General features: G+C 45.4%; 1 protein-coding gene across 1 annotated transcript; it reads left to right on the top strand.

The window, feature by feature from the left end:
• Positions 1-559: 559 nt before the first annotated feature.
• On the top strand, positions 560-2,011 carry LOC119341601 (transcription factor HEC2-like). Its single transcript, XM_037613471.1, has one exon. It carries the CDS (start codon positions 806-808, stop codon positions 1,760-1,762), a length of 957 nt encoding a protein of 318 aa, XP_037469368.1. The 5' UTR covers positions 560-805; the 3' UTR covers positions 1,763-2,011.
• Positions 2,012-14,753: the final 12,742 nt, after the last annotated feature.

A 14,753-nucleotide genomic window follows, 5' to 3' on the forward strand; every position in this document is an offset into this window, starting at 1 on the left:
GGTCAGGCGCGGCCGGACAATAACCCTTTGGTCGACCCAAATGAACGGAAAGGGAAAAGACGGACGTCAGTTTAAGGTCGTGCCTTGGAGTTGGGCTAACAGAGGTAGGGAAGAGTTGATGACCAAGAAGGGAAGGTAGAGGAGAAAGGATACAAGGGAAAGAGAAGGAGGCCGCCTAGGGATGTGTGAAAGCCTGCGGGCGTTCACGAGGGGTGGCACGGCTCTACATCACTCTTGCATATGCATGCGTTCTACTTCTCCTCTTTCTTCTTCCTCCTGCTATCTATCTATAGCTACCTCATCATCATTATTCTAGTGCTCCCATCGATCACCATTGCCAGATTTAGTAACCCTTGTATATCCATCATGAGGTTGACCCCACCTCCCTAGTTACTCCTACAAGTTACTCCTTCACCTAGTACCATGATCCCATCAGCCATAAATTCTTCTCCACTTCCTTCGGACAAGCCGTACAGGGCAGAGTCATCATCTTTTTTTTACCTCGGCAGCGAGCTGCTTACCTCACACAACCATCATCTTCTTCTACCAGCCTCTAGCTACATTTAATCGGTCGAGGTAGGCTAGCCTTCTCCTCCATTCTCCTATAAAGCCATCCCTTATGTGACCACTCATGGGCTCTCTCTCTCCCTCTCTCTCTCGTGTAGGTAGTAGCTCATAGGGACACACTTTGGAGATTGGAGGCCGGAGGGGAGAGCTCAGCTCAGCTCAGCTCGGCTCATCGTCGATCTTCGTCTAGCTACATCTACTTACTCCATCTAGCTCGCTTGCTTCTTGGTTGCTGGGCATGGACAATATGACCCACAACTCGAGCAGCAGCAGCTCCTGGGACTTGGACATGAGCCTCGGTAGCCACCACCACCCTCTGCTCTTCGACCACCCCACCCCAACTCCGCCGGCGCCACCGCCACCGCCATTATCCTTCCACCTCCACCCTCCTCCTCCTCCACCACCTCATCAACACCATCAGCACCACCAGCAGCACCAGCTAGCCATAGATCCCTCCCCTTCTTCCTCCCTCTTCCCTCCTCCACCTCACCACCACCCCCACCATCTCCACCACCTCGACTTGGCCGTCGACCCCCACCGACATCACCATGACTACCAACGTGACCAGCACCCGGACGAGATGCAGCAGCGGCCGCCGCCAGCGATGGAGGAGGGCTCGCAGCAGCTTCATCACCAGGACGCGGTTGACGAGGCGGAGGAGGAGCTGGGTGCGATGAAAGAGATGATGTACCGGATCGCCGCTATGCAGCCGGTGGACATCGACCCGGCCACCATCAAAAAGCCGCGCCGCCGCAACGTCCGCATCAGCGAGGACCCGCAGAGCGTCGCTGCCCGTCACCGCCGCGAGCGGATCAGCGAGCGCATCCGCATCCTCCAGCGCCTCGTGCCTGGGGGCACCAAGATGGACACGGCATCGATGCTCGACGAGGCCATCAGATACATCAAGTTCCTCAAGCGCCAGGTCCAAGACCTCCAGCACCAGCCTGCGCCGCCGCAACAACAGCACTATCCCGGCGGAGGCGGCACCGGCGGCGCTGGTCCGAGCAGTACCGCCGCCGTGGCCGGGCGGCCGGCTTTCTTGCCGCTGAGCGCCGGATCCCTGATCGACTGGGCTGGGCTGACGAGGCAGGTGGATATCCACGGGCCAACGTCGTCGTCTTCCTCGTCGTCGATGGGCGGCGCGCTAGGTTTCGGATTCAGCACGGGCGGTCAAAGCAGCCACGGAATGCACTGAGAAGCTAAAGAAGAGCGAGCGAGCCGTCCCATATAGGCCATGGATGGATTAACTAGGGATGGATGCATCGATGAGATGACTAGAGAGAGGTAATTTTGATTTAATTTCCTCCTAACGCTGCTGCTGCTGCTTCTTCTTCTTCTTCTCCTTGCGAGTTTGTGTACTGGATGTTTTCTATGATGAAATTAAGTACAATTTATCAATAAGATTAGCTAGGGTTTGCTCCAATTAGCTGGTTTGCCATGTGATCTATCTAGCTTCATGGTCAATTTTGTACTGGTTCAACTTGTCTCATTTGCCAAGAATTTCTTGCTGGGAGCCTGGTACAGAATTTGGTTTTGTTTTGCTTTGAAGCTCAGACTGCTACACATACACAGTACTAGTTCTGTGCGTTTATTTAAAAATATAAATTTCTGCATGATGCTCAGTAGCTTGGTGGAAGCAAAGCTTGCATGTTGACCACTACTCCAGTAGCTAGGCACTGGTTCATGAGAGAGAGAGAGGAGAGAGATGCTACTACAACTCACATGCATTTATTGGTTTGTTACAAGCCTGCAGTTTGTCATGCTGAGATCATAGTGCCAGTTAACAAACACACACACGCCCTCTTTCTGTCCGCTATTTGTAAGCTCAAGGAGTGAATAAAAGAGAGAGACAGACAGAGAGAAAATTTTGGTTTGTCCTTTTTCTCCCCTGGCTGGCTTTGATGAGATAATACGTAATCCATAGGGGTGTAGATGGAATTATTGGTGCAAGGTATTCAGTGCCATTGTCAGTCATGAGTGAGTGGTGAGGTGCTGAATTCTATGCACCAGGAAAACCAGTAAAGAAAGGAGGCTGGCTTTCGTTGGAGAGTTCCCAGAGATGCAAACCAACAACCATTGAAAAGCTAGCGGTACCTTCTTTCTCTCACGACGACGGCGATCACCTCTATCCATCTACCTATACATACATCTTAGCTAGTCTATGCTATCTTACGTCCTCTCCAGTATACTCGTTCTTTAGCTTCACAAAACAAATGTGAGAACCTAATAACGCGCGCGCGCACACACACACATCGAGTTCATGCATGTGTACGTTTTATCTTACGGTCAGCAGCTTGTTTTTTTTTTTCAGAACTGTGTTGTATGCTTGCACAACTGGTATTTTATGTTAACTGACACTTATTAGTGTTAATTAATGGCTCATCAACCAGCACACGTGAGCAATTATTTATGAAAAAAAACATAATCTGGGTACTATATTTACAAAGAAGAATGTTGTACCGAGTACTTCTATATTCGGAAGACTTGGCTACCGGAGAACACAAATTTGTGTAGGTAGCTTTTATTCTTCATCAATTCAGTTCATAATAAATTTATGTGACCATGCATACAGTATATTGCACTCTGCGACAGTGTAATATTTGGCATTCTCGCGGATGATTCAATTAAACATCAGCAAAGTCTAGTTACATTAGTTCCTTCTTTAGTTATTACCCTATCCTTTTATTTATTCAAAGTTTATATGCGTCCATTCTTCATTATACATATGCAGATCTATGTTAATCAATTGTTTGGAGTAGCAAATGACGATGTAATTACATAATCTATTCAGGCTATGCTTGCTTAATCTGGTAAAAAAAATCATGTTTTGTTAATTTGTGCATCTGAATTATACTATGTACTCCAGGCTCTTATTATTTCTCCAAATGAGGATGTGTATACCATATGTCTGTTGGAATATTTTGTTGAGCATGGTAAAACTCACTGCGGTTGGACTTAATGTTCACTAACTAAGATATCGCAGATACTTGATGCTCATACTCACAGGTTTTCGTACGTAAAGCTAGCCTATAAAGCTATCACATCATTTATAACAAAATAAAATTGTTTCTGTGGAGGCTGATTCTGAGATAAGCAACTTCAGTTCCAGAGAGAGTGGCTGGTGCTGACCACAATGGTTAGATTTAGATAAGCTTTCTAGATATGGTCATTTTTAGCTGAAGTTTCTCACGAGGATCAAGGGTCTGATTTGTCAGTTTTCGTGAGCCTTTGTATAGCTAGATATCGAGCTAGCACATCAATTATAACAAAATCAATCTGTCACGGTAATGATGTAACAATAATGCTCACCAAGAGATGTACAGGATTGACATAATTTGATATTCATACTTAAGTGACATCTTCATCATCAAATAAAACAAAAACATATGAATAATATGTCTAACGTCATGACATGAATTATATCTCTAATATGTCAATTTTACTATATGTGCGACTATAAGTTTGCTTTTAATATTAAGCACATGGATGTTACACCATGGAGGAAAACATGCCCAAAAATGTGTGGTTCCTACGAAGAATATCACACTGTCAGTTGTAATCACATTCCAGCAGAAAGTTTTTTGTGAGGACAATCTTTCCAGTAGAAAGTTTTCTTGTGTGAGGACAATATAGCGCAAAAAAGGTTTCCCAATTTGGTTTCATCAAGAAGGGATAAAACCACACACTTATGGTATCGGTTGTCTGCTCTAGATTACAATATCAAATGATCGATGTAACAACCCCTAAAATCTGACATCCCTGCTAATGTAAAAATAGGCACATTCATGGAGACTATACATAATCTTTCGTACTTCGCACAAGTTCTATAAAAAAACTACAATAGGCACATACATACATGTCGACTAAGGTCCGGAAATAAATGCAAAATTTCGTTCTATTTGGCACTCCTATCACTTCCTCACCATCTTACCTTTCAACACCCGCGTTCTCCCCTGATGCTTTTAATGGAAATTTGTTCAAGACGTCAAAGTGCCCTGTATAGACTAAGTTGTCACAAATAATTTTCACCCCAGAAAGTCTAGCAATGATGTGACAAAATTCGTGGACGATAGGCATGACTTACTCAATCTTAATATAGCAAAGTTCCAACTTCCAACTGGATGGAAGAGAACCACTGTTTGAATGTCCTAGACGAGTTACTTGTTCATTTCCTTCCTCGTAAATTAGTGTTCTCGGTCCAAAATGTAATTTTGAAGGGCTCCAAACTAACTCACCGCATGGCGAGCTTACAATCTCTACATGCATATTAATTCATATATGAATAAGTAAGGTATTTTGTCCTAAGTGTGTGTACTTGAGTATCTAGATATACCACTTAATACCAGAGTCTTCATGTTATCGTCTCTTGAGGAAAGATCGCCATTAATTGCCAACCAAGTACACTTTTTTAGCTGCAAGCTTTCCAAGTACTATACTTGAAATGTGTTTAGTTTATACATTATAGGTCAATTATTGGGTGGGGCTTGAGAATTCAGATTAAGATGCATGTTTGGCAAAAGAAATGAAAGAAAGTTATCACAGTTGTCATTGGAGGGGGGATACTTTTGGTTGATACGAAACACTCAAAAATTGAGATGTTTCTACAGGAAACGAACAAATGGTACTGGTGTTGCTCTATTGCTAATCTTGTAATGACTGTGTTCTTGGGTTTTATTGTGAGGTAAAAGAGGCATGCCAAGGAATGTCACGTTAGGGTTGGGAGGGAAAAGGATAGGGAGGAAGAGGGCTAATATTCGAGCGTGTGCCAAAGGAGGTCTTCATACAATAAGAGTACATGGAGGCGAATAATTTGGTGAAGCTCTTTGGATGATGATTATGATGCTATATCATACTGTTGTACTATAATTTTGAGACGACTATGCTTCATAATCTTATATGCTTTGTTGTTTGTTGGCGTCAATGATCACCTTAATTTTTTTCGGAATCATGTCATTCAACATGTTTGATGCTCTCATTTGAGTTCATATAGAAACCTAATTGTGATTTTGATAACGGAAATCAGAGACTTCGCCACTTGCTAACAAAATGTTTTGGCCATGTAGAGTAGAGCATAAAATAGCACATGCATGCATATGCTTCTTCTAGCAATCTGGGTCCGTAATGTTGATAAATGGGTTAATAAAAATTAGAGGTACAAGTTGCAGAAAAATATGTTAAAAAAACATACAAGGTAGCCTGAAATACACGGTCATTTTTTTTGTCCGTATTGTTCTACTAACACGGTCATTTCTTTGTGAGCTGTGCAATAAAATCACAAAATGAATTACTACAAGGTAGCCTGCAATACAAGTTACATAATTGTCTACACGTTCATCTTGTGATTTTGGCACAAATCACAAATCGATGCTCATATATTTTTTACCAAATATGACATGAACATGGTATATCACTCTCTACATGTATGAACATTTCTCTACGTTTTGCGTACATTATTCTTGATGAGCTTTAAGAGATAGGATAATATGTATAGTAGTCCAGATCAGCACTTCTCCAAGGGGATCCATCTGAAAAGATACCACCGTGCAGACGACATTTTTTAATATAGTATGCATATCTCCAACGGTTCAGTTAAAATTTATGTTTCTGATGCCTGCAGTAGCAGTACACCAGTAGACACTGTTCCAGTCTCCACATCCACATACCCATACGGAAATAAAATACGGGACTGTCTGGCATGCCTGCCTCCACATCGTGGCATGCATGGCCTGTATAAGGTTGTAAAGTCAGCTATTTGGAGAATTTGTTCTGACGTTTGTGTTGTACATCTCAAGCAGATCGATCTACAATGTATTTTCATAGCGAAGGAAGTTTCGTTTCTTGAAACTTCTTTTGGAAACATATAGTGAAGGAAGTAACTAACCGATCTCAAATTCACATTCTTTTTTTTAGAAAAGAGGCATCTGCGCAGCTTTAGCGAACTGGAGCCCTAAGGTTTACATGAACAAGGTTCAACAAAATGTCAGGTTCAACAGCCACACACCAAGATACAAACCCACACAAGGATCCTAAGTATTGCAGGTTATATGATCATGCACATAAGTAGTGCAGGTTGTAACGGTCAAGTGCACTTGTAAGTATAACTAAATAAGGGCTGAGAAAAATGCATGCACATGCATTCTCTGTAGATATCATAGTTTTAAATAGCGGGTTATGCCATTTAGCGGAGGCTTGGCTAGAAGCTATGAAAAGCTATAGCTGGGCTATAGCAAAGCTAAGCCTCATCTAGCATTTTTTTACTAAAATTGTGAAAAAAAAGAAAAAGTAAGCATAAAATTAGGAATCATATATGATATCGCATAATTGACATAGACATGTTCAGGCATAAAAAAATAACCAACGTTTGGATCAGTGCATCATATTTATCTAAAACAAGAAGGAATATATATGGTAGGAATTTGGACCATTGCGATGTTATTTCAAAAATCCTATAAAATATTGCCCTAGTGAAGCTTAGAGCATCTTCAGCCGCGCCCCCAACAGGCCCCCCAGACGACTTTTTCGGCGCCGGCGCCAAAAAAACGGCCCAGTCACGCCCCAGGACGACGAAAAGCGCCGGTTCGGCCCTTTTTTCCGCCCGGCGGACGCAGGCCGAACCCGGCGCGCTGGCGGGCGCTTGGGGGCTCCGGCGCAAGGGGAAAGCGCGGCTGCCCACGCCGTCAGGTCAAAAGTCAATATTTTCTTCCCCGAGTCGCCTTCCACCCCCCGCGCTCTTGGCCGCAACTAGGCATATCCCGGCGCCGCCCTTCACCGGTAGATAGCCATTCCCCGCCGGAAAAATAGCAGAGGTTCGCCGCGACAGCCCCTCCGACTACTTCTGGGCGTTTCCGGTCGCCGTTTCCGGCCGCGGAGGGCAGTTTAGCAGCGGGTGCACGCCCACCGCGCGCAAGGTGTTCGGCGATTTGCCTGCCTCGGCGATGGACTCGGATGACGAGGAAGTGCTCGCCGCGCTGCTGGAGGAGGAAGCCGAGGCCGACGTCCAGGAAGAAGAGCATCTCATGGTGCTCGCCGCCCTTGCCCAGCTGCTGGCGAGCAATGAAAAGCCGCGGCGAGGTGGCTCAGCGCCGGGGCGGGTGAAAGCAAAGAACCGGCATCGTCTCGAAGGCTACGGCATGCTCTACTCCGACTACTTCGCCGATGCTCCACTTCACGGCGACAGAACATTTCGGCGCCGTTATCGGATGAACAGAAAGCTTTTCCTCTGGATTGTGAATTCCATCTGGGAGTTCGACAACTACTTCAGATGCAAGATGGATTGCACCGGCAAATTTGGATTCACCCCCATCCAGAAATGCACGACAGCGATGAGGATGCTTGCATACGGAGCTCCGGGTGACTCACAGGACGACTATGGGCGCATGGCCGAGTCCACCAGCCTAGAGTGTTTCTACAAGTTCCGTCGGGCAGTGGTGGCAGTGTTTGGACCGCAATACTTGAGAACACCCAATGCGGAAGACATTGCTCGGATCCTAGCACAAAATGCAGCAAGAGAATTTCCTGGGATGCTTGGAAGCATCGATTGCATGCATTGGAAATGGAAGAATTGCTCATTTGCTTGGCACGGGATGTACAAAGGCGCCGAAGGCGGTTGCAGTGTGGTACTTGAGGCGGTGGCCACACAGGACCTCTGGATTTGGTACTCCTTCTTTGGTATGCCAGGAACTCACAATGACATCAATGTGCTGCAGTGCTCTCCTGTCCTTGCCAAGCTTGTTGAAGGTCATTCTCCTCCAATGAACTTCAAGATCAATGGACGGCAGTACAACAAGGGATACTATCTAGCTGATGGCATCTATCCAAGATGGTCGACATTTGTCAAGACCATCAAAAACCCTGTGCCTAGAGGCAAGAACGCCTGGTTTGCGAAGATTCAGGAGGCTTGCAGGAAGGATGTCGAGCGGGCATTTGGTGTGCTCCAATCTTGATTTGCTGTTGTCCGGTACCCCTCTCAGACCTGGTCGAAGGATCAAATGTGGGAGATCATGACCTGCTGTGTAATCTTGCACAACATGATCATTGAGAGCAAGCAGGAAGAGCCAGTGTTTGACACTGAACCATACCACAGGCAGGGTCCTCTTGCCCAAGTTGATCACCAGCTACCGGCAACCTGGACTGCCTACCTCAGTATGCGTCAGGAGATCCGAGACCCACAGGTGCATCATCAACTGCAGCAAGATCTGATAGAGCACCTATGGAGGCTCAAGGGCGACACCGGGCGCGACGTGCGATGAAATATGAGTTTTTATTTATTGAACTATATAATTTGTATTGAACTATTTTTTGTTGTACTATTTTGTTGAAGTATTTCAAATTTCTGTGATGAAATATGTGATAAAAAATATATTTATGTTCATAATTGAACGCCGAGCCACGGCGAAGCACGCTGAGTATGTGCCTATTCTCGCCCATATGGGTCTTTTTCGACGAAATGGGGCTTCAAAAATGGACCAAAATCGGCGAATGGGGGCGACGACTGGGCGCAAAACCGTCCCCAGCGCCGAAAGAATCGCCGGCTCGCCCCCAGGGGCGATTTTTATGCGCCCTGGGGGGCCGAACGGCTGGAGATGCTCTTAGTAGAGCTAAATGACTAAATTTAGCGCTATAGCCCGAAATATCAAGCTATTAACGCTATTTTTAATTTAGCATTAATATGCATAGCTTAGCGGAAGGGCACGTTTAAGTCATTAAGTGCATTTATAAGAATTTAGTGCACATAATTCTAATTTAAACAGCGTGTACCTGAAATTATGGCCAGAGGTGGGTTGAAAAATCTTATTGGTCGTCTTTATTACATGTTTAGGTATTGTATAATTGTATAATAAAGAAAAGGTGTGCCAAACAACAGGGCGAGAATCTGGTACCACCAATGAATGTTAGTGGCTATTTAATGATAAAAAATTCAAACGAAGCGCAAAAAACCATAAAACTTGGCATGGTGTAATTATATGATCCATAGAGGCTGGCTAAAAATATGAGAATGTTCAATCAAAACTAGTCGCATGGACTCTTTACAAATTGGACCAATCACTCGGGAAGAAGCTAGGTTTTGAGAGGCAAAGCTTCAGGTTTGTAGGCGAAGCGGCCGCTGATTTATCCATTGGCCTTGAACATTTTCGCTCAATATACACCATTACAAGTAGCATGTCAAAATTTTGCATTTTTCGGGTCTTTTGATATATTGAAGTCATTAAATGCTCTTTTAGGCATTTGATGGATACAATCCAAATTTGAATTGCAAGTAGATGTAATTATGGCTAGAGGTGTGCCTCATAATCTTATTGGTGATCTTTAGTCTATTTTTAAGTGTTATATAAGGAAATAAAAGGTGTGCCAAGCACCAGGTAGGGGCGATACTCGGCACCAATGTGGAGCTTAGTGGTTATTTAATTCTAAAAAGTTCAAACAAAACTAGAAAAACACAAAACTTGGCATGGTTTCATGATATGAGCCCTTGAGGTTCTGTTAATAAAATTATTACTTTTTTGCAGAAGTTGTCACATAGACTGCTTAGAAATCGAACTACTACACTATCTCCAAGGAAGAATCTAGGTTTCTAGAGGTAATGAGTAAGATTTGCATGCAGAGCGACCGCTGCTTCGTCAGTTGGCCTAGAAATATTTCTACACTCAACATACACCCGCCATCAACCTCTCTCTCTTCTCGCCTTCTACTCTCCTCCAACCACCCCCCGTCGCTGCCGGTCTCTACCTTCTCCTCTTTGCCATCGCATTAGCGTCCCGCCATCGACACCATCATTTTCTCCCTTCGTTGTTGGCTCAATCAAAATCAAGCCGGAGGGCAGCGAGCAGGATCTTGCCTGATGCCCGGCAAGCTTGACCAACGAGAAGTGATGAAGAGACAAGGAGGAGTGGAGCTCCCCACCCTAAATCGTGCTCCCTCTCGCTCCGTCACGTGTGCCCTCCCGAGGTTCTCGCCAAGGTGGATGCCCCCTCCCAAGATCGTGCTTCATGGTGGACGCCGCCAGCCAACGGTGCGGGATGTCACGACCGCGAACCAAGAAAGAAGAGCATCACGAGACCGTTATGAGCGAGCACGACTAGACGCCACACCACCACTGCCATGGTGCCCGTCACCAAGAGGGAGGTGAGAGGCGGAGGGCTCGACCCCAACGACGAGCTCCCGAGACGTGTCGGTGTGGCCATGGATGCCACGATGCCGCTGGGAAGCCGAGATTGGCTGGTAGTGCGGCAGGAGGTGCTCAACGAGCAAGGTCCCGACGCGGTGACTACCACAATCGGCGCTCCAGGCATATTTTTTAAATGCTAAAATACTTTGCCGAGTACCTCATCCACGGCACGCGGCAAAATTCATGGACATGTGGCGAGCCCTGTTTCATCTACTGGCCATCAGACACTTTATTTTACCAAATACCCGAGTGACCGACTAGAAGGAACTTGGCAACGCCCGGTTTTCCACAAGGGTGTATGCCGAGTAGGCTTTGTCGAGTGTAACACTCGATCGGTAACTCGGCAAAGCCTTTGCCGAGCAGATATGACCCTTCACCTAGTGTTCTTGGTAACCGGTTTCCAGTAGTGTGAGTACTACATGTTCTAGTATATGTCCATCATGAACTTGGTCAAACTTTCCAAAGATCAACTTAGGACAAAATCAACATGCCTTACATTTGGGAAACATGGGAGTAGCCGGCAGCATTCCCTGATCCTGTTATAGTTTGTTATCCAAATATGCAAAAAAAGAAAAGAAGAGAGAGAGAGAGAGAGAGAGAGAGAGAGAGAGAGAGAGAGAGAGAGAGCAATATATAATGCGTGTGTTGCACATGTGTGCATGCATGTTAAATAATTTAGAGATTATTTTCTTGTTGCACAGGGACACCGAAATGATGCATTACGATTACATGACCAGCAAAATGATTTGATTTGTAGGCCCTTGTTCCAGTTAGCAAGCGTTGGGCATCGATACACTTGCAAAAGCAAATATTAGTTCTCATTTCCGAAAGGGACTTCCAATTGTGCAGGCAGTACACAAACATGAGTGTGGCCCAATCATTACAACCTTGTTCTTCGGTTGGAACATTCCTGTGATAAATGGAAAACTGTGTCTCCACAGAATACATGCATGTGTTGAGATCAGCAGTGCACATATGCAAGAGATGTATGTACATATATGGACATATTTGGTGAGAGAGAGAAAGGGATGCCAGTTAGCTTCATGGATCTCCCTTTTTCTTTTTGGTACTTGGAATGGTGAGCTAGCCTCTGCATGCAATCTGCGATGATCATATGATGCGTGACAGACCAAAGTAGAAGCAGGAAGGCATCTATTAATAAATGTACATGTATGTAAAGAGGCTCCCGGCTGGGCCCTTTCTTCTTTTGTCATTCAACTTCTTTTGACGATATAAAAAGAAACAAGGCAAAGGAGAAGCAGGAAGAGGCATCTATCTATCTAGCTTCTCTCTACAGACTACAGCTGCACATATAAAAGGTTATCTATCGATGGTGGCCGGAGGGGGGGCACCGATTCCAGAGCTGACACGAGCCAATCATCCAACAGAGACGGATCATCTATGAATATGTGAATGCATTCATTCTTACGCATGCATATGTCCTGAGGTAGCTAGCAACCTGTGGACTTCATTTCATGACAAATTCACTACTGCATGCTTCTGGTGCAGCTCATTGGATCTCACCTAGCTCGATCGATCGATCCATGCATCCATCTCCAATGCCAAACCGGAACGATACAAAAAAGAGTTACATGAAATCTAGCTAGCTAGATACCTTTTCCTATACATCAACAATCCAGCTATCGATCCTTATTTTATATACGAAAAATTGTGAATACATACACGATGACAACCTAAGCACGGACAGTACATGCATGCATCTACTGCTAGTCACATGTCAACGTACGTACCTAGCTTTATAATCGATCCAACTGACGGCGATCTGGGAACAGTGTAATGTACGGCGGTGCCTAGCTGCTCGATCCATGGCTTCAATAATTCTCTGTGTGTTCCAAAATGCAAATGCAGCAACCTTTACGCCCAGATCGATAACGATCATTATTGTGGAGGCATGTCACATATGAATAATATATACATTTTCACATATATGTATGTGAGCGGCGTTGAGCAGTCGCCATCAGTGTCAATGCCGGCCGGGTGTACGTATGCGCAACAGGAGATAAGCTAGATTGATTGTTCTAGGTAGCTAGGTAGATATGACACCATGCATACAGCTAGCTGCTTTTGCATGTCATACACATAGATCTTTCTCAACCATACACACAATGGTATGAACAACTAAAAGAGGCACGACATGCATACTTCTTGATTTTGTAATCTCTCAATCTTTGGTTATTTGTAAGTACAAGAGACGTGAGGCCTTGTAAAATTTGGATGATACATGTCTTCACCTGAGACGAAATGATGGTAAAATTTAATGAAGACACGTATGGTATGAAATGATGGCCTAGTTCGTTTGGCCAATTCTGCCCAAATCCTAAGAATCGGACCTCCCTCCAGAATCTTAAACCCATTTTTTTTTTGAAACAAGGCAAAAGGTTTGCCATTTTCATTGAATAAGAAGGAGTATTAGGGGTCTTGGCCAAAGGCCAAATACAACGTATCACTCTCGTGGCATGATATTACACAAATGTTTCGCACCGGCCAGACACCATAGCATCATCTCGTCTTTGATTCTAGCTACTAAAACCCCAACAGGCACTGCGACATTACGAAATACCCTAGCATTCCACTCTTTCCAAATTTCCCATGAGACGAGCAACATAAGGCAGGTAAGCGGTCGTCGAGATTGCGTCCTGTTGGAAGCGTTGGCGCTCCACCACTTCTTCACCGTGTCAACCATGGCCCAGTTCTACGGGTAAATGTCATGAAGGCCAAGCCACGCTTTAATCATGTTCCATACTCTAACCGTGTAGCGGCATTTAAAAAGCAGATGAGCCGCCGATTCCTGGACTTGCTTGCACAGGGGGCACATGTTGCAATTAGGCCACCCTCGCTTCTGAAGCCGGTCTGCCGTCCAGATTCTATTGTTGATGACTAGCCAAGCGAAAAACTTGCATTTTGGGGGGGGGGGGGCAAGTTGTCCAAACAATTTGAGGCAAGTCCGAGTCGACTAAACCGAGAAACTGCGCATTGTAAGCCGTTGCTGCGGAATAGTGACCATCCTTGGTGAGCTTCCAAATGATGGAGTCAGGCATGTCAGGTATTAGCTGAACATGAGATAGCTTCTCCCATAGGTTGACGAACTCATGAAGATGGTCAACAGTCATGCCCTGAGAGGTCTTCACCTAAGACACCCAAAAATTGTTGAGGAGCGCTTTCTGGACCAAGCAATTTCTTCTTTGTGACAGCTCAAAAAAATTTGGTGCAATGTCCTTGGGTCGCAAACCATCAAGCCAAGCAGACTCCCAAAAAATGGCACGAGTACCATCGCCCACGACGACTTTTGTGGAGGCCGCAAAGATGTCTCTATCCTGTCGGTCGCATGGCGTCCCTAATCCCACCCAAGGCTTGATCGGAGTAAGCCACTCACCCCAGAGCCAACGAATGCGCATAGCAGATGCAAACTTTTTCAGATTGAGAATGCCAAGGCCCCCATGAAGTTTTGACTTGCACACTTGCTCCCAATTAATCTTGCATTTTCCTCCAGTGACTTTGTCACATCCAGCCCACAAGAATGCCCGTCGGAGCGCATCAATCTTGTTCATCACCTCAACCGGGAGGTTCAGCGCCGTCATATAATAGATACCAATGGCCGTAAGCACGGATTTGACCAACACAACACGTCCTGGAGAGGCAACGTGTTTACCCATCCACGGTGACAATTGGGCTGCGATCTTGTCTTCAAGCGGTTGATAGTGGATTCTTTTCAACTTCTTGACCGAGAGAGGTAGGCCCAAATACTTCATTGGGAAGGAGGTACGGTTGGCCGGGAAAGAGTGTAAGATGTCCACCAGGTCCAGGTTCTCACAACGAATAGGAGCAACCAAGCTTTTGGTACAGTTCGTGACCAAGCCAGTGACTTCCCCAAAACTCTTTAGGGTGCGGGCAAAGAACTCAACATCCGACTTAATGGGGGCAAGGAAAACAGCTGTGTCGTCCGCGTAGAGGAGGCCCGAATTGACATAGCCTGACCATCGAGGGGATGGAGTTTTCCTTG

Source organism: Triticum dicoccoides, chromosome 7B (genome assembly GCF_002162155.2).
Source record: "Triticum dicoccoides isolate Atlit2015 ecotype Zavitan chromosome 7B, WEW_v2.0, whole genome shotgun sequence".
Taxonomy (NCBI): domain Eukaryota; kingdom Viridiplantae; phylum Streptophyta; class Magnoliopsida; order Poales; family Poaceae; genus Triticum; species Triticum dicoccoides.